The sequence below is a fragment of the Anser brachyrhynchus genome, assembly GCF_964034855.1.
Source record: "Anser brachyrhynchus genome assembly, chromosome: 11".
NCBI classification, from domain to species: domain Eukaryota; kingdom Metazoa; phylum Chordata; class Aves; order Anseriformes; family Anatidae; genus Anser; species Anser brachyrhynchus.
Window position 1 is genome coordinate 19,780,700 of NC_137706.1, and position 24,508 is coordinate 19,805,207.

The 24,508-nt window shown below is 41.3% G+C and overlaps 2 protein-coding genes and 1 long non-coding RNA gene across 14 annotated transcripts in view; 1 reads left to right on the forward strand and 2 right to left on the reverse strand.

The window, feature by feature from the left end:
* Positions 1–9: 9 nt before the first annotated feature.
* Positions 10–20,980, forward strand: SLC24A1 (solute carrier family 24 member 1). 6 transcript variants are annotated; one of them, XM_080551498.1, is made up of 11 exons: positions 10–912; positions 1,237–1,329; positions 1,798–4,006; positions 5,034–5,096; positions 5,630–5,738; positions 11,320–11,406; positions 12,868–12,977; positions 13,684–13,884; positions 14,270–14,359; positions 15,222–15,388; positions 16,163–20,980. In XM_080551498.1, the coding sequence occupies exons 3-11, from the start codon at positions 3,083–3,085 to the stop codon at positions 16,410–16,412; spliced, it is 2,001 nt and encodes a 666-aa protein (XP_080407624.1). In that variant the 5' UTR covers positions 10–912; positions 1,237–1,329; positions 1,798–3,082; the 3' UTR covers positions 16,413–20,980. The 6 variants fall into 6 exon arrangements, with proteins under 6 accessions (XP_080407624.1, XP_080407620.1, XP_080407621.1 ...); XM_080551494.1 differs by having other exon boundaries at positions 10–1,329; XM_080551495.1 differs by having other exon boundaries at positions 10–1,329; positions 2,938–4,006.
* On the reverse strand, positions 5,275–13,010 carry LOC308176165. Its single transcript, XR_013938119.1, has 3 exons — positions 12,798–13,010; positions 7,314–7,409; positions 5,275–5,551 (listed from the first exon to the last, which is right to left on the reverse strand). It is a non-coding gene; the product is annotated as an uncharacterized lncRNA (long non-coding RNA).
* The window catches only part of DENND4A (DENN domain containing 4A), a 52,586-nt gene continuing 45,771 nt past the window's right edge, over positions 17,694–24,508 (reverse strand). For 6 of the 7 annotated variants that reach the window (XM_080551449.1, XM_080551452.1, XM_080551448.1 and 3 more), the window contains 5 exons: positions 23,922–24,039; positions 23,705–23,731; positions 23,042–23,204; positions 21,780–21,844; positions 17,694–21,528 (listed from right to left, as the gene is read on the reverse strand). In XM_080551449.1, the coding sequence (XP_080407575.1) occupies positions 21,392–21,528; positions 21,780–21,844; positions 23,042–23,204; positions 23,705–23,731; positions 23,922–24,039 (510 nt within the window). In that variant the 3' untranslated portion in view covers positions 17,694–21,391. The remainder of the gene's footprint in view (positions 21,529–21,779; positions 21,845–23,041; positions 23,205–23,704; positions 23,732–23,921; positions 24,040–24,508) is intronic. The other variant, XM_080551454.1, reaches the window with a different exon arrangement.

Consider the following 24,508-nt stretch of genomic DNA (forward strand, 5'->3'; position numbering starts at 1 on the left):
CCCCACCTCTCCACATGCCGAGCCCGGGACCTCAAAAACCCTCAAACTGTTTATTTCAGCCAACAGCCTTCAGCTGTGTGGTATTTCTGCGGTGCAGAGCGTACAGCATTGTTTAAAATGTTACCAGCCCCGCTCAGAAAACAGGCGAATTAATTCAGCGCATAGAACAAAGTGTGAGGTATTTGAGGTACCGAATAATAAGGCCTTGGTGCCTGGTTGAGCTTTTTGCAGCTTGGTCTGAGGAAGAACTCAGGTTCCTCTTCTGTGTGGAAGCACACTCGTATCCAAAAAAAAAAAAAAAAAAAGTGTGCTGACCGAGAGGTTTTTCTTGCTGTTGTCTGGGGAAGGCCCATGAGCATATGCAAAACCCAACAGGACAGAGAGGCTATTTGAGAAAGGGAAAAGCCTGAACTCAAGAAGAATTTTCCAATAAACGTTAATTCCTCCTTACAGAAGTGCGTCAGAGGAGAAAATAAGCACAGGAAAACTAATAGCCATAGGAAAGTGGTCACCAGGAGCCCAGTAAGGCACCTGATTTCTGATACACATAAAATGGCCGACCTGCATCATTCTCACCTGCATCTTACGCAACTGGAAAAACAGTATTATCAGTAAAGCTGAAGCAATCTAATTTAATGCCAGTACTCTGGAAAAGTACTGCAATGATCAACAAAGACAGCTGTTCATCGAGAACAGGTTACGAAAAAGCATCCCAGTTGGCTGAGGGACCTCCTTCTCTCACCTCAGTAAACACGGGAGTAAGGATGAGGGGTGTCGGTGAGCTCGGCTGCGAAGCTTGAGTTTACCACTTCCATTCAGACAACAGTTTATTTTAAAGTTATCAATTCAGAATCTTCTAGTTCCTCTGTTGAAGTGAGTTGAAGTGACCACTGCACCACACGGAGAAGCAAGGTGATTTACCCCAGAAGTGGACTGCTCTCTTCCATAGCTGATAGTAGGTGTCTCAGAGTTGGTGCTTTTATATTGTAGTTTTTAATGGAAATCTCCTGCCCTCATACTGAGAATAATCTGTAGTAGCAGACAAAGGTGTTGGCTTCAGAGATAGACCCAAATCTATACAATACTGTATAATCTTCTTAGGGTTGCAGGTATTAAACTGGATTGGCTATTCCTTCAGTAATATGTCCTTCACAACTGACCCTCTCTTGTATTAGAACTCCGTTGCAGAGGCATAGTGAAAATGGGATCATTTTCATCTGCCTCTCTCTGCACCAGCATCTCCCAAACGGCTGTTAAGTATCAAAGAAGTTTCCAGCACTACGTTCAACCACTGGTATTTCTCATCCTTTTGGACAGCATCTTTGTAAGGTAAGCTGTGGAGGTTTGCATGATTGCTTGAGATCTCTTTTGACTGAGACAGTCCAACCAGTGAGAAAGGAGCTGATCAGGAGCTGACTTGTAAGACATGATATTCTCTGGAAAAGAAGTGCTGAAGTTACAAAACTAGAGGAAAAAAAGGGGCTGATGGTCAGGTATTGCTGAAAGGCTGGAGAGCTCGTAACAGTTCATCCTAGCTTTGGTTATAGTTCTTGCAAAAGGTCTTTTAAGCAGCCTATTCCGGAGAGGAGTAAAACTGAGCATTTAAATAGGGGGATGTGTTCACATGTCTTCTGTTCCCTGTGTGTCTTTCTTTTCACTCTTTTATTTTTATTAGCAAGGGTTATTCTCTGTTAATGTGCAATTTGTGGTAAGTATTGCATTATTCAGTTCTGCCATATGCATGTTCATGTACTTTTTGCATATCAAAAGCAAAGCTTATACCATCTATTTATCTAGGTACTCCCATGACCCTCTATTACTGTTGCCTTAGTGATCCTCCCAACTATTTAAAAGAAGATAATAATGCCTGTCTTGCAAGAAATTTAGGCTGATTACTTCACTGGGTGTTATGTAAGAGGGTAAGTGTGTGCTAACTTGCATGAAGAGCTTATCTGAGAATGGCTTACAAAACTGTGATTCACATCCAGCGCAAGAATAACATAACATTCCCATCAGGGGAAAGAGAATCCATGAAGAGCAATATTCTAAGGTAAAACATCTAAGCAGTGCTGAAGGGTAAATTCTGTCCAGCCCCCAGTCACTGTCTCCGTACTGTCACAGATGTAGGCTCTCTCACTCTGGCATTTATCATTTGTCTCTCTTTCAAAATGCTGCTCAAATAATTATGCAAGATATGCTAATTATCCCCTAATAAAAGGTATGATTACAGTTCTACTTTGCCAGTTCTGTCTTCTACAGAAAGGCTTGAAAAGATGTAGTCATAGAAACAAATGGATGCTCAGCACCCCAAGTATTACTAGAACTGAGCCTTCCTCTTGCTTTTCTCAAACTAGAAGTAAAAGCTCACCATTTGCTTGGTTTGTATTCTGTGGGAGTCAAGGCTGGAGAGCCACAGAGCAGCATGGTTGGGAACTATCAAGCAGTTTTCATCCACCTGTTGAGGTTATTTAGGTGAATAACTGGTCTGTTTTGAGGGAGGTTTTAACAGCATGGGTTTTTCTTCAGAGCTTCTTTTCTAGCAGTTTAGAGTACAAGTAGGCTCCTTGACAGAAGCCATATCCTCCCTCCTGCAGAACGCTGTCCCGATTATTAATATTGCAGAATAACTAATGGACTCCAATGAAAACACAAACCTTAATAGCTCCTGGATGTGAGCATTGGGTGGATCAGAAGTCAGCTCAGATTGGACTATCTCAGACAATTCCTGCCTTTATTAAGCTAGACCTATGATTATTAAGCAGCATAGCCTCCAGCAGTAAAAAAATAAAAAGGTAGAAACTTGAATTTAGGTCTGACTTTACTTGTTTAGGTCCATTTCTCTTTATTGAAAAATAGAAAAGCACGTGCTGGGATAACGTTACCTATATGGTAGGAGGTTGCAGTACTTTCTTTTTCACACTAGACCTTCTTTTGCAGGATTCTACGCTTTGTGTCGTGCAGTTTCACTCCTGATGCTTAAGATCAGTTAGCAGCTCCAATGGTGGATATAAGTGCACATTGCTGATCAAGAGAAGTCTTCAGTGGCTTCTGGACACAGACCTGATTTTTGAACCTTTAGGAAATGCATTTACCACGGAGAAGGCGGCTACAACAGAACCGAATCTTTTTCTTGCTCACCATAGTGTTGCTCCTCTCTGTCTACCAGCTCCAGTTCAGCCCCTCTGCCCTTCCAGCACTGCACACAGCACCCCAACCTAAGGACCCTGTGAAAGTGACCTCCAGGGACCTCTCCAGCAACAAGACTGCCGTAACAGGCAACGTCACAGCAGCACCCAAAATAAGGCACTGTGTATACGTGGATCCTGAGCCAACTGTGCCCATCACTACATCAGTGGGTACAACACCACAGCGAGAAAATGTCAGTGAAAGCTACCCAGATGAAAAGCCAGCATACGAGTCCAAAGGAGAGTATCCCCAGGACCTATTCAGTGTGGAAGAACGCAGGCAAGGGTGGGTTGTACTTCACATCTTTGGCATGATGTATGTATTTGTGGCCTTGGCCATAGTGTGTGATGAGTATTTTGTCCCTGCTTTGGGAGTGATCACAGAGAAGTTGCAGATCTCTGAAGATGTGGCTGGAGCCACCTTCATGGCAGCAGGTGGATCAGCACCAGAACTCTTCACCTCCCTCATAGGTGTCTTCATCTCACACAGCAATGTGGGCATCGGTACCATTGTGGGCTCAGCAGTGTTTAATATCCTCTTTGTCATTGGCACCTGTGCCCTCTTCTCAAGGGAGATACTACACCTGACATGGTGGCCTTTATTTAGAGACATCTCATTCTACATTGTAGACTTACTGATGCTCATCCTGTTTTTCCTAGACAGTGTCATTGATTGGTGGGAAAGCCTCCTTTTACTGACTGCCTATGCCACATATGTGTTCACTATGAAACACAACGTGTACCTAGAGCAATGGGTGAAGCAGGAGCTGAACAAGAAGCTAAATGCTGTGCAGGCAGCATCAGCAGAGCATATGCGGAAGGTTGGTGTCCTTATTGTTCAAAGGGCAAGTTGGAAATAATTCATTCTATCATAAAACACAATGAAAATCTGCATCGCCTTGACAAAGCGCATACTCAGACAGAACAGACTCCCTTGAGTCTGCCTGTACACTTCTCCTCTGTTCATTCCCCCTGTTCCTATTCCTACTGCATATCTTTGTCCTCTTGACCGGTGCTACTGCCAGCTGTGGAGCAGGGACTGCTAGATTTCAAACTGTCCTCTGGCATTGGCATGGTTTACCAGTCACATGCACACCACTGGTGCTCAAGCATGTTTTGTCGCTTCTGGTCTTGACACTCCCTTCACATAATTAAAGGAATGGAAGGAAGAGGGGTGAGGATAGCTGAAGGTGTGCAGAACAGGGAAAGTGCCTTTCTTTCCTCCTCCTGGTCTGGCTTTTGGCCAGGGTTTGTGGCTGGGAGTCCTGAGAGCTTGTGTGTTACATTCCAGCGGGATGCACATGCAAAATACTGCAGCCATACACATGCGTATCACAGATTACCACAAATTGAGCCCAGCCCTTCAGACCCAAGGAAACAAACTCTCGTACTTTAAGTTTACAGAGAATTCACACTAGCGTAGAGTAGCATGACACAGAGCTGCTGGGGGTAACCCTTGGGAAAAATCAGTTGCTTATACAGAAGGTAATGCTGATCACAGGAAAAAGACACCCCTGTGCACCTTCAGTCTGCCTCAGCTGGAAAATGAGTCAGGATATAGGTGTTTGGGGTTGAAGTCTGGGGCTGCGTACTTCTCTGGGAATCAGAAGGTAGAGGCCATTTGGGATCATCAGTGGGATACCCGCATCCTCACCGAGGAGCTGTAGGCAGAATCCTGTCTCTCTCAGTGGCCACGTGGCTTTTGTCTCTTTCAGTAGCATCCATAGCCATTTGTATTAGCCTTCCTACTTTCTCACAGGCACTGGCCTGATGAGCTATCATTAGATCCTGTAAGAGCAGGTGAAGCAGTAACAGCATTCAATCCTTTCTCTTCTTGTTTGCATGCAGAAAAGCAGTGGGGCAGTTGCAGACGATGGAACAAAGAAGCCAGCAGACGGGAAAAAGCTGCAGGTAGGTCTAGGCAACTTAGCTGGGAAAGGAAGTCATATTTTGAGTCCCTCCCCATGTCAGGTTGTGAATAAAAGTGTCATTTTCTGTATCAAAAAACCTGGACCAGATCCTACTTCATGCAAAGAACCAGCCACATTTGGCGCAGCATCCTCAGCTTAATTAAGAGAACAGCTGGCTGAGTTGTGTCCTCAAAGGAATTTTCAAAAAACTACGAGACATCTCAGATTGCCCAAGTGGGTTTGACTAGCAGAGCGCTATTAGTTCTACACTTTAAACAGGGTAAAACAGGCATAGAGGAATTCAGATCATAACTTTTCTGACCTGGTTTTGTAGCTGATTTTCCTTCTGGGCTCCCAGAGCAGAGGCTGGTAGCATCTGTCCTTCCCCACAGCAAGTACTGAAGGGTTCCTACTGTTCCCAGGGTTGGGAGATCAGCCTCTGCATAAATGCATCCCCTGCACAGAGCAAAGCCAAGAGTTAAGATGTTCTGAGGAGAAAACCGCTACTGACTGCTGCGTTGTGCCTTTCCATAGCCTACATCGGCCTTACAGCGAGGCAGCAGCTCAGCCTCCCTGCACAACTCTCAAATGCGCAGCACCATCTTCCAACTCATGATCCACACCCTGGACCCCCTGGCAGGAGGTGAGTGAGTGATCCCCATCTAAGGGACTTCATTTTGCAGCCCTGATCACAGAGCAGTTTAACCTGGGGCCATGTCTTTTGCTGGTGGAAGGCAGCACCACTGAACATAAAACAGTGAAATTAACTGGAGGCTAGGCCTCTACTTTTTGTCTCATCCTCTTTCCCAGTACGCCCCAAGCAGCCATGTCTCTTGAACAGGCACGGGGTATCAACCACCTCTTTAGGAAGCCTGTTCCAACTGTTTGACCAAAGGTGAAGAGAAAGGTTTCCCTGCCCTTGGAAAGATGGAGCTAGATGATTTTTAAGGTCCCTTTTAACCCAAACCATTCTATGATTCTACCCAGAGCGCTTCGCAGGCAATGGGCCAACTGCCAATGGCCCAAGGGCTGATCAGCTCAGGACTGAGAGACACCTTTTAAACTGCCCAGGGTGCAGAGGAGCCACATCTCCAGACATACTCGGAGTCTTTGTGCACAAATCTTAAACATGCTGACCTGTATCAACTTTAATCCAAACAGAGGGTGGAGGTTCATTTAACAAGAAATGCTAAAGAATGTTAAAAAAGGCATTTTTTAGGTTATCTTTCCTAGCTCAGCACATGCCTTGCCCCTCCTCTGCCCTACTTGTTCTAAAGAGATTATCTGCTGTCCATTCAAAGAGAGATTGAAGCTAAGCAGATAAATGTCTCTCGTGTCTATCGGTGAGGTTACAAAAAGGACTCTCCAGATCAAAATCGCAGCAGCATGAACTGACAGAGGGAACAAAGGAGGCTTTATAAGGCCAACAAGAAAGAAAAGTGTCCGCTTTGACAGATTTTAGTGAAGGCACCTATCAAATTACTAATCATAGCCTAACAAGAGCCAGACTCATCAGGGTTTGCTGTACTGCCTCCCATCCTGCTCCCCGCAAAATGGTGGAACCAAGAGCACGGGGATAAAACCAAAAACCTGTGAGAGGACATGCCATTTGATTTAGCATCCGAAAGTGCCAGACCTGAGGGACTGCTGCCACTCAGAGAACCCGCCACCACCTTAACTTTCCTGCACCTCTACATGCCTTTTTGCAGCCCCAGGCCTGCGCACACTTGGCTTTCTGGTTGGGGCTGGTGTCCTCAGCTCAGTGAAACCCTCGGACTTCAGCAGGAGTTGCAGGTACCCAAAAGTGCTAGCCCAGACCAAGGGGAGTGCTACAGCACTGCCCCAGCCAGCTTTTCTCTGAAAAGCCAGGCTTTTCAACGGCTGCAGTGCCATGACTTGTGAAGACTGAATAACTGGGGCTAGGGGGTGGTTTGGATCTTCCCTCTGAAAGAAAACTTCCCCGCTCATTTCAGCCAGGCAGGCTTTGAGTTCCTATCTCTATGTGCTGCAGCCACTAGATGGTAGCGTGACCTTACGTACCTAAGCAACTCTCGTAACAGCGAGGATGGGCTACAGTCTCTCCAAAAGGCCGTTTTTCCTTAGACTCTGCTATAATAATGCCACCAAGTTAACCTCTGCCCCAGGTGTACGCCTGTTCCACTCAACACTGCTGAAACAGACACAGCTCCTTAGAAAAGGTAATGATAAAGAAAGTTACCGATATTACAGCAGCACAGCTCTCACAATCAAGCTCCCAGGGTCCCAGGTACTGTGTATCTTGGAGGAGACACTCCTTGATCTGTTAAATTCATACCTGAAGAAAAGGTAATCCAGAGAAAAAGAATCATTCCTGAATAAACTGAGCCACCTAAGTGCCTTCAGGATCTTTGCCAAAAAGACGAAGTGACTCCCCCAGGGTGATTCTGAAAAGGATTTGACCCTGCCAAGGTGTTTCACGACTGCAAGCACAGCCTTTGTGTTAATATTACTGCAGCCCTTCGGTGCCCTCAGGACAGCTGGGTGCCTGGTTCCCATTGATCACCCATAAAGTTCTTTTCTTTGCAGCACATACGGAACAGTCTGTACCAGACACATTTCTGTAATTAGGTTCCAGTATAAAAGATGATCCCAAAGCAATCTATCTGTCCTCAAGGGTCCTTGTTCCTTCTTGCCAAAACCTGTAGCATCAGCACTTAGAGGCTGTGGTAAAGAACACTCTACAAAACAAAAAGGTTGCCAACTATTTCTCAGCAGTTCCTAACTTAACCTACTGCCAGTAGGATCTCTCTAGGGCTTCCTTTCTTATGCTGCAGTTGCATTTTACTTGGGCAGCACAGAAACTGTTTCAGAGCAGCAAGAATAAAAAAAATGTGTGTTAAACTGACAGCACTGGGCCTCCAAAACCGACTTCCAGAGGCAGAGGACTTAGAATTAAGTAGAAATATAATTTTTTTTTCACTGTTCCTAATGCAACACCCCTTGTGAAACAGAATTTCTCATTTGATCAATGGATTAAGTTCAGAATGTTTGTCATTTCTTTTTGTATTAGAAAAGGATCATTATTTAAGTCCTTTGCCTACAGAAGATCAGGTGTTTTGCATTAGCAGTTTTAACACTTACATTGCATTCTGAACTACATTTTTGACAGAAGGTTATATTTTAAAGGTACCACTTTTAAAATTAGTAATTTCCAGCAACTTTGGTCTTTTCCTTACTTTCTCTGAAAGTGTGTAGAAGCAGAGCTTGAGTTCTTTTCAAGATCTCCTGGCTAGACACCAGAGGGAACTGTTGAGGAACAAAAGGGAACAAGGATTTTGGAAACACTGAGGGACCCTCTCATTCCTGAACCCCCAGCCTTACTATCAGATTATTCTTTACACCCTACAGTCAAACAGAGATGACGACAGAAACCTGCTTTTACTTTTGAATGAAAGCAAAGGGTTCAGCAGCAACGCTGTTAGAACTGCCTAACTCTCAGTATGTCGCACTTAAAGAGCTAATAGTTTTGGAAAGTAGACTAGAATAAAGCAGCAGGCAGTGTTGCAGGCCAGAGTTGAGCTCAGAAACTGAAGGCAGCTACAGTTTCTCCTTGCTTATTTAGCATTCAGTCACTTGTTTTAAGAGGGAGAAACATGATACAAAGGGCCAAAAAGAATCATGAGATTAAAAATATTTTTTTTACTTGCACTTTTAGGGCAGCAGAATCCCCCAGCTTCATGCCAAATTTTAAAGAAAAAATCCTCTCCATCATCCATGGTGTAAGTTAGTTCTGTTGGATTAAATATTAGAGCCAAAGAATTAAATACTACAGCCAAATTCAAGGCAGAAGCGCAGCTGCAACCCCAAGTACAGGCTGGGTGCTGCCAATCCATAGGGCAGAAACCTGCCTGGAGGCCATCTCAGGGCTCCTGGACATAGGCATGCCCTGTGTGACGGGCTCTCAGACCAGGTGGCACAGTTATCAGCAGAGCAAATACTTAAAAAGCAGCACCAAAAGGCAGCTGGAGGCCCACCAGTGCAACAGCTGGGCGGACTTTGAAGCACACAGCATGAACCTGATGGAGCTTGAAGAGAGATCCCCCCTATAAACCTGCTCCTGGAAGCTGATAGCACCCAGACAGTGCCTCCCCGGTGAGGAAATCATGCCCAGGGACTGCCCTGGTCACTGGGAGGGCAGTCTGGCACACGCACCACAGGACCACGAATGCTGGCAGTGCCCTCAAAGTGCTTGGCCATGACAGGACCTGTGGCTGCACCAGCGGGCTGAGGTCCCTGGCTGCTGAAACAGCAAGCACGCTGCCTGCTCGGCAGAGCTGGGCTAATCCCCAGCACTAGCAGGGGCTGAGCCGACAGATATCCTTCCTCCCCATGCTGACCTGCAGATCTGGCCAGCTTATAGCCAACTCTTCCTCCAATCTCAGTACATCCTGCACAGAAAGTGTGTCAGAGGAATTAACACCTTTTTAAATGAGGCTGATCTCACGCGAACTGGATAGTGCCCTGGACCTAAGCTGTTTATCCTGACAGGGGGATGCTGCTCACAGGCTCCGCTCAGGGCAGTGCTCACAGCCTGCGGCCCAGGTGAGGGCAGGGAGCCAGGAGCTTGAATTTATGTAACCTCTTTCAGGCTGGGCCTGACCGCCCTGACCCTGCTGACAGAAGCTTTTGTGACAGCTTCTGGGAGAAGCTGAACAGAGAAAGAGTGTTTTCCACTGGTTAGAGGGGACTGGGAGCAGAAGGTCACCTCTTCGTTGCCTCTCATAGCTTGTGCTTAGCAGCAGCTGAGAGTGAGAATGAAGCAAAATGTTTCATATTCCCTCTGTTACGCTTCAATAGCGAATGGAAGCAGAGAGTTGGGCTCCTTGGTCCCAGATAACCTTTTAAACGAGCTCATCCTTTTACCTCTCTCCAGCCATTCCAATTTTTGTTGGAAATCCAAGCTGGTGACAAGTGTTTCTGTCAGGGAATCACACCAGAATAAGACTCATCCCCAGAGGCCTTAATGTCAGTGACAGTTACAGGACACGTATCCAAAATCCACTGATTTTCACAAGGTTCAACTCAGAACCGTAGATCTTCCTGCATGGCTCGGACCTGCTACTTCTATTAACTCAGTATCATGGCAATGAATAAAATGACAGGGCTATGCCCTTAAGGTAAATGACACCACCACAGTCTGGTCGTACAGTAGATTAACTCAGCGTGATGAACTTTCAGAGGAAATTAATTTGCAGCCCCCCCCACAAGCCAGGCGTAACTTCTTGTGCCTATCCACGTACAAACTCTGTGACCCTCAGCTTATTCACAGGGTAGGCAGCTCAGCAGAGGATAAAGCTTAGAGCAAAGTGAGGCTCTTCTCTGAGCTGGTGACTTGCTCACTTTCAATGAGAGTAGGAGTTAAGACATTTGAATGCAACATCTAACTGTGGAGAACAACAGCTTCAAAGTTTTCTGTAAAACAATAATAAAGCAGCTCAGCTGAGCAGAGCATTCTTTTTAATAAAAAAAAAGTCCTCAGCAGTTCCAGAAACACAGGACTGGACACTGCTCTGGTGAAAATGATCTCTTGGAAAATGATCTCTCTCTGCAGGATAGCCTGGGCTGTGTTGAAACTGGATACCAGGAACTCAGGTTAAGCTCCAAGTCTCTCTGACAGGGAAGACATTCGCATATATTTTGAAATAGCATTTTCCAAAAACTGGAACATAAAAGAATTTTCTTTTCCCTTACCATCAGGTTGCCAGGCTGCAAGAAGCACAGAAAAGCCTCTTCAACAGCCACATGGCAGAAGAAAGGTGTCATTTTTAGCTTGTACATAATCTAGCCTGAACAAAGTCATCAGCCCTTTGGGAACAAAATTATATTGCATTGAAACTCCTCCTCCCTCTGCATTTGCTTCCTGAAAAGTGCAGATATCCCCTTGTATTACTGAACTGAAAAGAATTTTATCTTCCCTCTAGATCCTCTTTTGAGTGTATGAGTTACATATCAAATCACTGGCATAATTACCGTAGTACTAAGCATTTAAATAAAACAGTTGCCGTCAACTAGCAGCAGCCAAAACCTTCGGGGCACAGCTAGAAAGATAACTCAAATTCAGTGTTGACTGCAAACCGTGTATGAGGAACAAGGCAAGAATCTGTGTACGTTGCCGGTGAGGAGGCAGGTGAAGAGGGGCTTGCGTAGTTGTCAGCTACTGACAAATGCATCTTTCTCATTCACAGCAAAATTTAAAGATAGGGTTGACATCCTGAGCAACATAGCGAAAGCCAAGGTGGACTCTCTGGCTGGGCAAGGATCAAAATCAGAAGGTGAGTGCAAGAAAGGTCAGTGCTGCTTGCCTTGTTGCACTGTAATCCCACGCATTCCCAGCTCTCAACACCCAAGGGCTGGCAAAGAAACACTACAGTATGACAGATTTTATTCCTGATCACAGGTGGCTGCTGTAATAATGCAGCAGAAATCAGTTGATGTACACTAACAGTGGACAATAAAAGCCATCCCCACAGGAGTGGCCAGGGAGGTAGGATCCAAACAGAAGACGCTGTGAGGATGTAGTTTAAACTGCAACCAGAAGGGTGGAAGAGGGGAAATCAGACCATTGCAGACAGCATTTGGGTGTTGCTGTGCTGCTCATTTTTGGTAGACCCTGCAACGGAGGTGTTCTTTAAAACAAAGTACTTTCATTCTAGCCTGGAAATTAGGCACACTTGCAGAAAAGTGCAGAAGGGCACAGAAGACTCTTCCACAGAGAAGAATCCACGCTGACTTTGCCTGAAGCAGTTCTAAGGGTCTGTGCATCCTGAGTTCAGATAGTTCTTGCTTTTCTATTTCACGACTGATACAGATGCTTTCTGAGCTGATTAGGCAAGAGCTGGCCTATGCTACAATGTAGATCCGCACTGTTAGCGAGGCTGGATATTTAGAAAAATAAGCAAAATTTTGTGTGGAAGGTCCACCTCCAGAAGCTCACTGCTGCAATACAAGAGTCACCTGTGTACCTAACAACACTGGGCATCACCCATGTGAATGAGAACAAACAAGAAAAGAAACAAAACAAATTCTTTGTGCGAGTTATCAGCACCACATCAACTCCATTGGATCACGAGTCAGAGTCAGGCCCTCCCTCTCACCTCTGCTGCGTATGATCCATATTTCTACACTGCTCTCTGTGGTTTCTGCTTTCCTCTTGGCTTTGCGGGTTAAGAAAAGAACAGCACAGAGGACGTTGCATTTATTTCCTTGTATGTGTCAGCACTTTTCTATTGGTACTTGAATATGTACCAAATGATCAGGGACTGAAGTCTGGCAGCACGTAACAGTCATTTCTCAGAAACACCAGAGAGCATCAGTTCCCCAGAGAACACCATGCTCTAATAGAGAAAAGAGAAACAAAGCTTTACATCTTTCTGGCTTGTAAGGATAGCTCTGATAAAGTCTTCAGGATCCAGACTGAAACCAAGAAACACTGTTCAGATGGAGATCAGATAATTAGCGTTTCCTTGTTGTTATACATGTGCCTCGTGCAGCAGTTTCAGAGCACTACGTTGATGCTCCTATGATTTTCTATACAAGGTTGGCCAGATTCTGCCCTGCTTTTACAAATGACAATTCACAGTAGACAGAGAAAACAGAAAGCATAAGCCACCAGACCAGGTTTAACATGAAATACCACACGTTTTTGTGGTAAACACGAACCCACCTGCTGACACAGGAGGTGACCACCGGATGCTGCCATGACTGAAAATGTTATTCCTTCTTATCGCCTTCAGCAGAAGAGGACAAGCAGGCACAATTACCGAAGACCGTTCAGGTAACTCCTGCCAGTGACTCTGAACCCAGCAAAGACAAACAGAAGGCGGACGCACCGCAGGATGGGCAGGTATTTGAAGAAGGATCATAGGCAATAAGAGCTCAGTCCACACCAAGCTTCACATAGACACTTTCCTTTCTCTCTCACTCTAGAGCTTTTGGGATACAAACCAATGCATTTCCCATAATTAGCAACTGTAGACAGACTATGTGCAGTGATGAGGTATAGCGAGGAGTTGGTTTAAACATTAAGGCTTAGGACCAAAGACAAATCAGGTCTAAAACATGACACCAACTGCTCCTATATAGCATTTTCTCCTCAGGTGACTCCTCTGAGGTCAGAGGGCTACTCCAAGATAAGGCAAGATCAATAACTGCCTGTACTGTGTACATCAGCATGCCTTCGTGTTTTGTTTCCCTAATCCTTCCTTTCAATTGCGGAAATTTGGCTGTTCTGATGAGGAAAGGTTTTCAAAGACAGACAGTAAATGTCCCACTTGTGCCAAAATCCTGCCTGAAAGTTCATTCTAGTTGACTTACACAAAGTAGTTAACATGATCACAAGTCCTCTCCTCGCCTAGAGGCATCTCCACCAAGATAGGCTATACCTGGATATAGTCCCACAATAACAAGATGTGGGCTGTGGTTGCCATCAGCCACGTTACAAACATGACCTCTGCCATGGCAAGACTATGGTGAATAAATGCTGCGCAGCTCCTTGGTAGTGTTAGTGTGAAAGCATATTGGCTTTTTTTTTTTTTCCCCCCAACCTACAGCCCTCTTCAGACAGCGATAACTCAGAAGACAGCAGCTCTGAGAGTGAGGATGACAGCGATGATGACAGCACAGACGATGAAGAAAACGATGAGCCATTATCTCTCGAATGGCCAGAAACTCGGAAAAAACAAGCAATTTACCTTTTCCTCTTTCCCATTGTCTTCCCTCTCTGGAGCACTATGCCTGATGTTAGAAACCCGGTAAGAATCTATCCTGCTGCTGCTGCTGGATTCATTAACCAAACTATAGATTTCCTCTCAGCAAGAACCCTCAGTTCTATTTTTCTGTCAAGAGTCTTTGTATGCTTGAATTGCTGTTAATGCTGCAGAGAGTGGGGCAGGAGCCCTGGATGCAGCGCAGCGTAGTTCCAGATACTTAATTTAATAACCCACAAGTGACTAGCAACTATCAGTCATTTAATCAAGTTGGCAGAAAAAATCAAAAACAACCAACAAATACAGAGACCAGGGCCCACATTAAAACAATTGATTGCAGTGAAGTACTTCAGGTGATTAGTTTTAATTGAGGATTGTTAACTTTTCTAAAACTTCTCCGTGTTTTTCTTTTCAAACTTGGTTTTAACAGGATTCAAAGAAATTCTTTGTCATCACGTTTTTCGGATCCATCATCTGGATTGCAGTATTCTCTTACCTTATGGTGTGGTGGGCTCATCAGGTGAGGGGTTTATTTTCTGTCTGCAAACAAGACCATTTCAAAACAAGTAGATGGAAAGATAAGGAACAGTGTGTGTCTGTGGCATTTTATCTGATGAATTAGGGCTGCAATCATCCATTAAAACAGTAGAAAATTTGTCAAAACCCAAAAGGGAATTTTCAATTTCATTCTTTTTGATTTGACAGAGTTCTTTTTCAAGAGCTTCCAAGGGAATTTGTGCATCAGTGAAAGGAAAAGTGCCACCAAGATTTATCTTAATACTTCCTTTTCATTGATGAATGCGTTTGTGCAGAACAAAATTATCCCTTACTTAATTAAAATTCTAGGGTAATACAGGTTCTGATTCTGAAGGCTGTTAAGTTATCTCAACTCCCATTCCCTTAATACTCACCTGTTGTTCTGGAAAACAGATTTTTATATCTTGCAGATTCAATTTGTATTAAGTGATCTATTGCACATTCAAAGCATAGTTGATCAACCCATAAATCCAAAGACCATCATTTCCCAAAGCTCTTGGATCGTACATAACCAATGTTAAATTTGGAGTAGGAAAGGCAGAATACATCCAGAAGAGGCAAACCTAGGACAGGGGATCGTGTTGCGCTGTATCTAGCTTTACCTCCCTTAGTCTTGGCAACAGTGTGATCAAATGATCACTGTGATCTATAGCATAGAGCAAGACTGAGATCAACACACCTTATAAAACGTAACTTTTCATCCTATAAACCAGAAAAATGCTACCATAGTTAAGGGGATGAGAAGTATTTCAACTCAAATATGGCACAAAACCTAGAAGGGTGAACAGAACAATTAAATTCTGCCTTCCAAAACTAACAGCCATACTCTGTTACTGTCTTATTAGGTTGGTGAAACAATTGGAATATCGGAGGAAATTATGGGGTTAACCATACTGGCAGCAGGAACATCAATCCCTGACCTTATCACCAGTGTCATTGTCGCACGGAAAGGCTTAGGAGACATGGCTGTCTCCAGCTCTGTAGGCAGCAATATCTTTGATATCACTGTTGGGTGAGTATTAGTTCAGCGCTAAAATACGTTTTTTTTTTTTTTTCTAAAATACAAAATATGCTGGTTTTGTTCCAAGCAAGGTCTTAGTTTATTTTGTTTTATCTGCACTAAATGAAGTGCAGCTGGATGACCAGTTACATGTATTTATTTTTACTTTTTGAAAACCTAACCAAGCCAGGAAAGACAGGTTTTTGTAACTTACTGCAGAGTGAATATTAAATTTGCAGATAGTTTAGGTCATTGCTCTACAGCTTAAAATAATGTTACGTAGCTTGAAATGGCACTACCATCCTCGCCAAACTCTGAATCAGCAAATTACTGATTTTTCAGGACAAAATACAACTAATCTTTGGCTAATGTCAAAGATTTACAGGCAGGATATTCATCCAGTCACTCAGAGGCATTCAGATTCTATGCAATCAAGGCTCAGTATCTGTGCCTCTTTCATCAATAAAGCATCAAGACTGGATCTGTGCCTGTATCTTTCATCAATAACGCATCAGGACTTACTCTTTCATGAGAGCATGCAGAGACACTTATTTCACAGTTATTATTTTAAAAAGCCTTTTAGATTCTTGGATTGCATTATGATAGCGCATGTATTATCCAAATGCAATTTTTCCACGCCAACATCATCAGATTCATGCTGAGTTATACCGAATGCAATCATGCATTGTTTTTCCCCTGTAAAACTTTAGAAAAATTGCTTATTTATAATGCAGAAAACAGTCTATCTTCAAACATTTATTTCAATTACTTTTCCTTTACTTGCAGTTTGCCAGTTCCTTGGTTTCTTTATTCAGTCTTCAACGGATTCAGTCCAGTTGCAGTTAGTAGCAATGGTTTGTTTTGTGCAATTGTTCTCCTTTTTCTGATGCTCCTATTTGTGATCATCTCAATTGCTGCGTGTAGGTGGAAAATGAACAAAATACTCGGGCTCACTATGTTTGCTCTTTACTTCGTGTTTTTAATCATCAGCGTGATGTTAGAAGACAGGATAATATCCTGCCCAGTATCTGTATGACATCTGGACACTCCAATGTGTGTAAGCATACATCTAAAAATCAAAAGGGGTTCAAGGTAGCTATTGTTCTACTGAATCAAAGCAACCTGAATTATAATGAGTTTACTGAGATTAAAATATCTTTAACATACTAAAAAAATCTCGAGTGGTTTGTCTGCCTCTACCGTTTTTCTTTAGGATAAGAAAAAGACCAGATAATAAAGTGACCAGTACCAAACAACATACGTGTTTAGGCACTCCTGTAAAGGCTGGTATGATTTCGATGCATCAAGTTTTCAGTGTGGCTGATCCCCTTAAGCTAATGGAGCTGATTTTCAGCATAGAATGTTTACTCATTAAAATGGTATTTTCAGAATCGCACTCTGTTTTATCTAATAAACTGCTTAAACTCAAAATCAATGATCTTTACGTAATGGGAAGAGAGTCAGACCTTTATAGCTTGCCCTCACAGAACTACACTGCTCAGAAGCCCTGTGTAGACACACGTTCTGCATCTCAGAAATGAACTCCCTCACATTGCATAAAAGCAATGAGCACACCAGTTCCTGAGGTTTGTGTTGTAGCTAGTTTGCCATGACTTCCCTACACGGAGGCAGTTTTCATCCTTTCCAGTGAAAGCCGCTGTAAAGCATCTATCATCAATATTCTTCACAGATGTCCAAGAAACTGTACACAGAACACGAGAAGCACATCTGAAGAGATCCTTCTTGCTGGCCCCCTAAGACTATTGGAAATGTAATACTAAGGTTTTCAAGGAAAAAGCAAAACAGTAAGAGTTACTTCTGCATGCAGAAGAACACAGGATTTGAGAGTTGCACAGCAATCACGGAAGCTATCCGTATGGCTTCTTTTAAATTGTGATCAGATGCAATACAACCCCTAAAATTCACGGTAAGTGCTACCAACAGTGTGATATTATATGAATTTACATCTTACGTTAAAGAAACCAAGCAGATCTGGGTTAGAATACCACATTACTGCTAGTGAAAGCTAAAACCAGGCATCAGACATACTACAACAAGAGGAAGCTGAAAAAGTTGAGTTCTGTTTTCATCCTGACACTGATCTCTGAAATTTACAGATCATTGTTCCCAGCACTAACTCTTGTTGTTAGTACTGTCTTCTATAAACCACTATGAAAAATGTCACTAGCATCAACTATCAACAAACCTGAAAGGTTTATTGTATGCTCACAAGAGACGTTGTTAACAATGTAGTTGAGCTGCAGACATTCCTGTCATTCTAATCCAGCTAATAAAGTGTTAATGAAAATAACCAGAAGGATTTTAAGCTTTTTATTGACTCACTGTAAAACTTTTTTGGATGAGACAAAAAAATTAACATTGTGAACACTGACTTGCATATTTTAAAGGAACTACAAACCAAAGCAAACATCCAACATACTGTATTTTTGGTAAATAAAATTTAAACATTACATATTTACAAATCTACAACCATTCATTTAAAAAGTGCTGCTTGCAGACTAACAAAGTACCATTTTCAAATTGCAATGAGATAACTTCCAGAAATACCCTTCTCTATTATTACTATTTGCATCTCCCATTTGTTATACAAAGATTTTACATGCAGGAATCGCCTTTTTCTTGGGGTACAAATCGCTTAACTAGTCAGTGGAAATCTAATCCATCAGGCTGTAACTGTACCAACAGCAAACCTCAAAATGGGAAATAGCAGTGTCAGAGAAACAGCACGATTTCTATTCACATTTCACTATTTCATCTCCAATAGTTATTCCAGTGGAACCATAAGTAAATCAAAATATATATTGCACTGCAAATGTAAAACCTTTAAGGTTTTTGACAGAAGCGTTATTTAGTACACAAAAGGAGAAAATTCAGTTCATACAAAATCTTAAATTGAAAATATGTCTCAAATATTTATCCATCTTTGCGGTACTGGAAAATATACTCAAATCGCTTTTCTAATAAAGGACAGTGAGATTTGAAAACTGTTTCAACATTGAACTGTATGATGCTTAAAAATTATCCACCCAGGACCTACGTTTTGAACATTATTGTGATATGAATGAGGAAAATTTCCCACTTAAAGTATAACAACTATTCCACCTACATCTTTTATAATACTTGTACAGTGGACTGACTTGCAACAGACTTTATAAAACAATTCATTAAGTATAATGATTTCACTTGATGGACTACTACATGATACTAATTTAAAAGCACACCCAAATAAACATCAGCAATGCTTCAGGAGTGCAACTCTGAGGACGTGAGATTGTTTATCTTAATGATGTGTACACAAATCCTTTTCATGATACAGCATATACTCTTCTGATAATACTGACAGGACTGTTGATATCTGAATGAACTGGCAAACTTGGCATTATAAATACGAAGACAGTTGGAAGTACTTACAGCTAAGTCGGGACTAGAATGGTGGAAGTGGCCCAAATTACAAGTGTTGCATCTATTCTTGTGCTAGCACACGGTTACAGTGTAATGTCCTAGTAAATGAGAGGCGGTTAGAGGCAAGGCTCAGTTGCTTCTGCCAGACTAAAATAGAGTGTGTGAAGCTTGCTTCATAGCTCAGTACCTCTAACACACCACAGCAGCTCTGGAAAAAGCATTTGCCTTCCTTCATGGCTTGAAGGTGCTATAAAACAGCGGCTGCCCCAAGTGGTAAATGATGTGGGAAACAAAACTGCAGAGAGCTGGGAGCACTACACTGTACACAGCACAAATGTGTCTGAGTTTATATACACAGCAACTACTGTACGCAGCTTTTACTTGGTAAATACAGTGTAGCTACTGTACAGAGCAGAGCATACATGCACACTAAGATATTTACAATGAATGTTAAAACATAATCTGGTATTTTTCACAATACCTTGGAAGAATGAAGTGGGTACGTGTTCACTCTACACTGATAGTTAATAATGTACCCGGGTGAAAAAGTAACTATAGCTCATGTATGAGGAATACTTTACAAGTGTGGCAGTACAAATGAGAGCATCACAAATTGTTAAAATAAATTAAATGTGAAAAACGTTGGTAAGTGTAACATTGCCAGCTCCACCTCAGAGTGGGGGGAACTTTAAAAAAACAAACCCCAAAACTCAGCTACATAATTAGCAGCAGGCTAGAGAAGAGGCATTCATTACCCAACAAAAGCTGTATCCAGCAAGACTGCATTTACTTCAAGATGCAATTAGCATCAGTGTATACCTGCAGCTCTACAAATTTTAAGTCTGTTCTCCCTAGGGCAGCAGCTTCTTACGACTTTAGAGTGGACTGGGAAGAAGTTACGTAGACCATCATAGAGGCTTAGATGAGAAGTAGTGCTGCTAAGAGGCTCACTATTTCATTTAATAAAGTAAATGTGAGCTTTAAAGTTTATGTCCTTTCAGGCTACCTACATATTGCTGTATTATCACACTTGCAAACTGAAGATATTTTATTAAAAAAAATACCTGCTGGTAAGCAGACCAAGATACAAAATCTACGGGAACAGATAAATATCTAGAATTATTACAACAACAACAACTACTAAAAGAAATTACAACTGGGGAACCATTAAAGAAAAAAATAAAAGTATTTGTTAAAGCCTAGCTTAATTTGTTTAGGGCATTTTATACAATTCAATGGCTCTTTTCCCACCTCCATACAAGACTTCTGATAAGACTCTGTAAGCCTGCCTTCTGGTGTGAAGTTGCTATGTGATGGAGAACGCAATTTTTTTTTTAAATCTCTAAAACAAGAAAACATAATTCAAAAAGCCATGACTCCACCACAAGGACTGACATAGCATTATTATTCTTCACAGAAAAAAAAAAGTTGTTTTGCCTGTGAAAGAAAGACTAGACATTCCAAGTACATTTAACTATTCACAATATGCCACAATAAGTTACATTCCCTATATATTCCCTGTAGCAAGGTTGCTTTATCTACTGTAGTTAAAAGCTTTGGATTAGCATTATATATGCGCCATATTTAGTGTGTTTCAAACACATCCACCAAGACTCTGAACACTGCGTTTTTATGAAGAACTTCTTGCATGCTGTTATTTGCTTTGTATCATGTCTGTAATGAGGTCACGTTAGCAAATATCAACTGCTGAGATGCATTGATGCCATAAAATCATCTGTAGGACTCTTCAATATGCTACAGACTCTCTCTTTACTGGGGAGTGGGGAGCGAGGGAAACAGGAGAGAAAGATATTCCTACAGAATTGTTTTACAGAGATATCACTGTGTTGTTAGTAGAGTTCTACAGAAATTCACCATACCTTCCTTCTGATTGCTGTGGTAACACGTTTTCCATGTGTGCATGAGAGAAATCCTGTATCTAGAGTACTGTCTAGGTGAAGGTTTACAACTTCTATTCTGCTTTAAAAAAAAATCACTCTTCAAAAGTAACTGGACAAGTTACTATAAATAGCAGTGTCCTGCAAAACAAATAAGCACTGTATTGCTTATTCAGCAAGTCCATTTAAAATTCACTCCAGTAATTTAAAAAAAATAAAAAAATATCAACTTACTATAAACAATTTAAAATATGTATAATACAACTTTGTATGCTCTTCATAACATCATGAATATTCTATGTAAACAATAGATTTCGAAGAATTTGCTTTGCTCATGTTAGTTTCAGTGCATTGTTTCTGTCCACCTGTTTTATCATTTTTATTTTTATTTTTTTATTTTTAAATAAGGGAACTGTAATATGTTGTCCCAAGTTAGAAAACTTATTTTGTTTAGAATCTTCCTTTCTATACATTGATTCGCACTAAGGGCAAAGAACAGGGAAATAATATTTGGCCCGTGTTTCACTCTGTCCATTTCCACAATTGTAGATAGGCCTAATTTTTCCAAGGCCGTCTACCACGGTACACTCGTACATACGTTCTTGAACACTGAAGACTGAGATGTTCCTTGTGACTGAAGTGGTTATTTTACACAGGTATACACCATAGATATCTCCTCTTTATCTAAGTATATTTAAAGATATGGTTCTCCAAAAATCTTTCTGCATTCCATCACTCCAGTACTTGGTGGTCTATCACAATTATGAGTATTCTTCACTTGATTAGCTGTGAGACGATCATAGGCCATTTTGTATTCTCTGTCAAAAGCATCTGCAGAAATAGAAAAACCACCCTTATGTACCATGCTTGAAACAATGACCCAAATATAACGACAGCTAGTACACTTACCTGCAGTAAAAAAAAAAAACACAGCACAGTGTAAAGTCATTTTATTCAGCACTTACTATAGAATTACACACACAACTATACTATAGATTTTTTTGTGTGTGTGTGGGGGGGATCTGGAAATAGTTTGCATACATTCATAAATTATTCATATAAACACAGGTAATAAAACTTACCTATATCTATGTTATCTCTTCCTAGGGCAACAAGTGAAAGAAATAATATTTCTCTATAAAGGCTCCTGAAATTAAAAAAAAAAAAGCATCACTTTATATGTTAAATACCACCAAAAAAAAGTCTACACTAAGAAGAGATTGAATCATTTAAAAATAAGAAATGGCACCTTGAACATAGTTCCCTATCATCACCTCTAAAATGTTGTCAGCTTTGACCTCTGGAGAATGCTCTGGACTCCTGAGATACGGAGATCACTTGTGGTAGGTCCTTGAGACAACTTCCACCACACCAGTGGATATTATAACAGGCCCCTGAGCGAAGCATGCACTTAAAGCACTCAACATGCCTGTGATTCAACTCGCAACTGAAAGAACACCAGCTTAAGAAGGAAGTGTTCAACTCCTCCTGCCATTCACTCTACTCATTAGTCTTTCCTCTCAAGAAAAGAGGACAGAATTGGAACGCTATCATAAGCCTTTTTTTTTTTAATATTATATATATTAATATATATATATACACACACATATATACATGTATTTTTTTTTATATATACATATTTGACAATTCTTATCCTGGTTTCATAAAAGAACGAAGCTATGTGACTGCATTCTCTCCCCTAGGCCAACAAGTAGCTTATCTGTGTAGAAATTCCACCAAATGTGACAAACAGGTAAGGAGTCTGCTTTCCTGCATTTCTGCATTATCATGAAGAGGGCATATAACCAAATAAGCACCTTCGCAAAGCTCCAGCTGTTGAAAAGGCTGCTATGTATCCTACAATAAGTAAAAATTAAATCCAGGCAGGAAAGACATTCATATAAAAATAATTCTCACTAATTCCACTGCTAATGAAAATAATTTGCTAAATAATACAAGACTTAGCCTCTCTTCTTAGCTCCCCTTCTTTTTTGTTACTGCAAACTTAACACCTCTTACTCCCCAAATACACACTAGGAATAAGGGATGTGGGTTTTTTCTTGCTTTTGTTTTTTAAGTTTATATTATAATCTGTAAGTATGTTATATTTAGTAACAAAATACACATATACACACTCTGTACTTGATTTGCCATCATTCAGAGGTGGCTGTAGCATGAAGAGGAAAAAAATAATAAAAATACTTACCAGACTGAGTGGTAAGCTTAAGAATGCTGCTGGAAAACGCAATCTTTCTGTTAAAAAACACTATAAAAATATTGTTCATATTACAACAGCCTTATTGCTGTTCAAGCTTGCTCTAGATTGGCATGTTTGTATTCTTACCTCTGTCTTTTAACATGTGGCCATTTGTTCAGTCTCTCCAATATTTGGCTCATTGGTCCGTACACATCATTCATCTTAATACTTTTCACCATACTTTTCAGGATTTCCTGATTGAAAGAATCATCATCTTTTTGCAATAAATGGACCATTGGGTACTTCTGGGCTGAAAAACATTAGAAAAGCTGTAAGAATAAATATATTCTTTGTGTAACAAGTAAAAAGTTGTTAAAAAAAGTGGGATGCTACAGACCTGTGAAAAATGGCATGTATGTAGTGAACAAAGAACAACAAGCGTCCAACCAAAATAATATCAATGGAAAGAAACAAAAAGCATATAGGAGAACACTCAACAGCTGTAATGGGTCATGAGGCGTATTTCCAGGCATATGATCTAACAGTGGCAACAAAACCCTCAGTAAGCAAACTCCAAAAATAAGAAAACAAGCTAAGTGGATAAACTGTCAATGTAAGTTCGGTGTATCACAAACATATTCCCTGTTATTTGCCCCTTCACAATGATGAAAAAGCCATTGGAAATACTGGTCAATGATTTGAAACAGATATGCTGGAAAACAAAATTTGTTCAAGCACTTTACTGCTAAGCATACAGCCACCCTCCCTCCCAAAACATGTCACAATAGCAACACCAAACTTAACACTCACTCTCAAACAAAAGAGTGCGATTTTGACCTGCAAGACAAAAAGCAGTACGATCAAAAGTCAGTCATGTATCTTGTGTGATCTATCAACAAAAAGAATCTTTTTTTCAAAACACATTCTTCAGTTGCTCAAAACGAAAGTTATTCTAACACAAAAAACAACCTAAAACAACAATAAAAACTGCACCAAAAAAAAAGAAACCACAAGAAACAAAGCTTACTCTGAGCATTCCACAAAATATACAGAGGCTGCCTTGGATCCTGATGCAATTTCATATTGTCCCATAGCATCTGAATAAGAACATATTTACTGTCCTCTGACATACAGTTTCGTGGAATCTGAACAGGAGAATGCATACATAAAAGGTATTTTATTACAAAGTAACGAAAACTTTCATATTTAAAATATATCTTCAAATCTACAGGTCTCATGGCAAAAAGCTTTTAATGTTCAACTGCTGTAAAACCAGGTTGTTTACAGAGAAAGCCAAAACTGAACAGAATGTCAGTGACATGTAGCAAGTATTTTGTGCATCCTCCTACACTTCTAAAATCATAACCTCCTTCTCCTCCTCCTACTGCTCAACTTGCCATCAAGCCACAATAAAACCAATCAGAAACGTGGTGTCTTTGTAACTGAAGATACAAACCACAGTGTGACTAGTAAGAGCTAAACACTTACCCCACACAAGTACTGCTGAGCCCAAATTCTGGATTTATGCTATTTCCCTGCAGTTGACACATTCTTTATCAGTTCAGGACCGGGCCCAATATATTGTATGACACATTCCTGAGAGTTATTAAAATA

What these genes read in the sequence shown, in the direction of transcription:
- SLC24A1 (XM_080551494.1), top strand. Translation starts at nt 3,083, where the DNA reads ATGCATTTACCACGGAGAAGGCGGCTACAACAGAACCGAATCTTTTTC. An exon ending in ACGCACCGCAGGATGGGCAG is followed by an intron (nt 12,978 to 13,683) that starts GTATTTGAAGAA and finishes CCCAACCTACAG; the next exon opens with CCCTCTTCAGACAGCGATAA. An exon ending in ATCTTTGATATCACTGTTGG is followed by an intron (nt 15,389 to 16,162) that starts GTGAGTATTAGT and finishes CTTTACTTGCAG; the next exon opens with TTTGCCAGTTCCTTGGTTTC.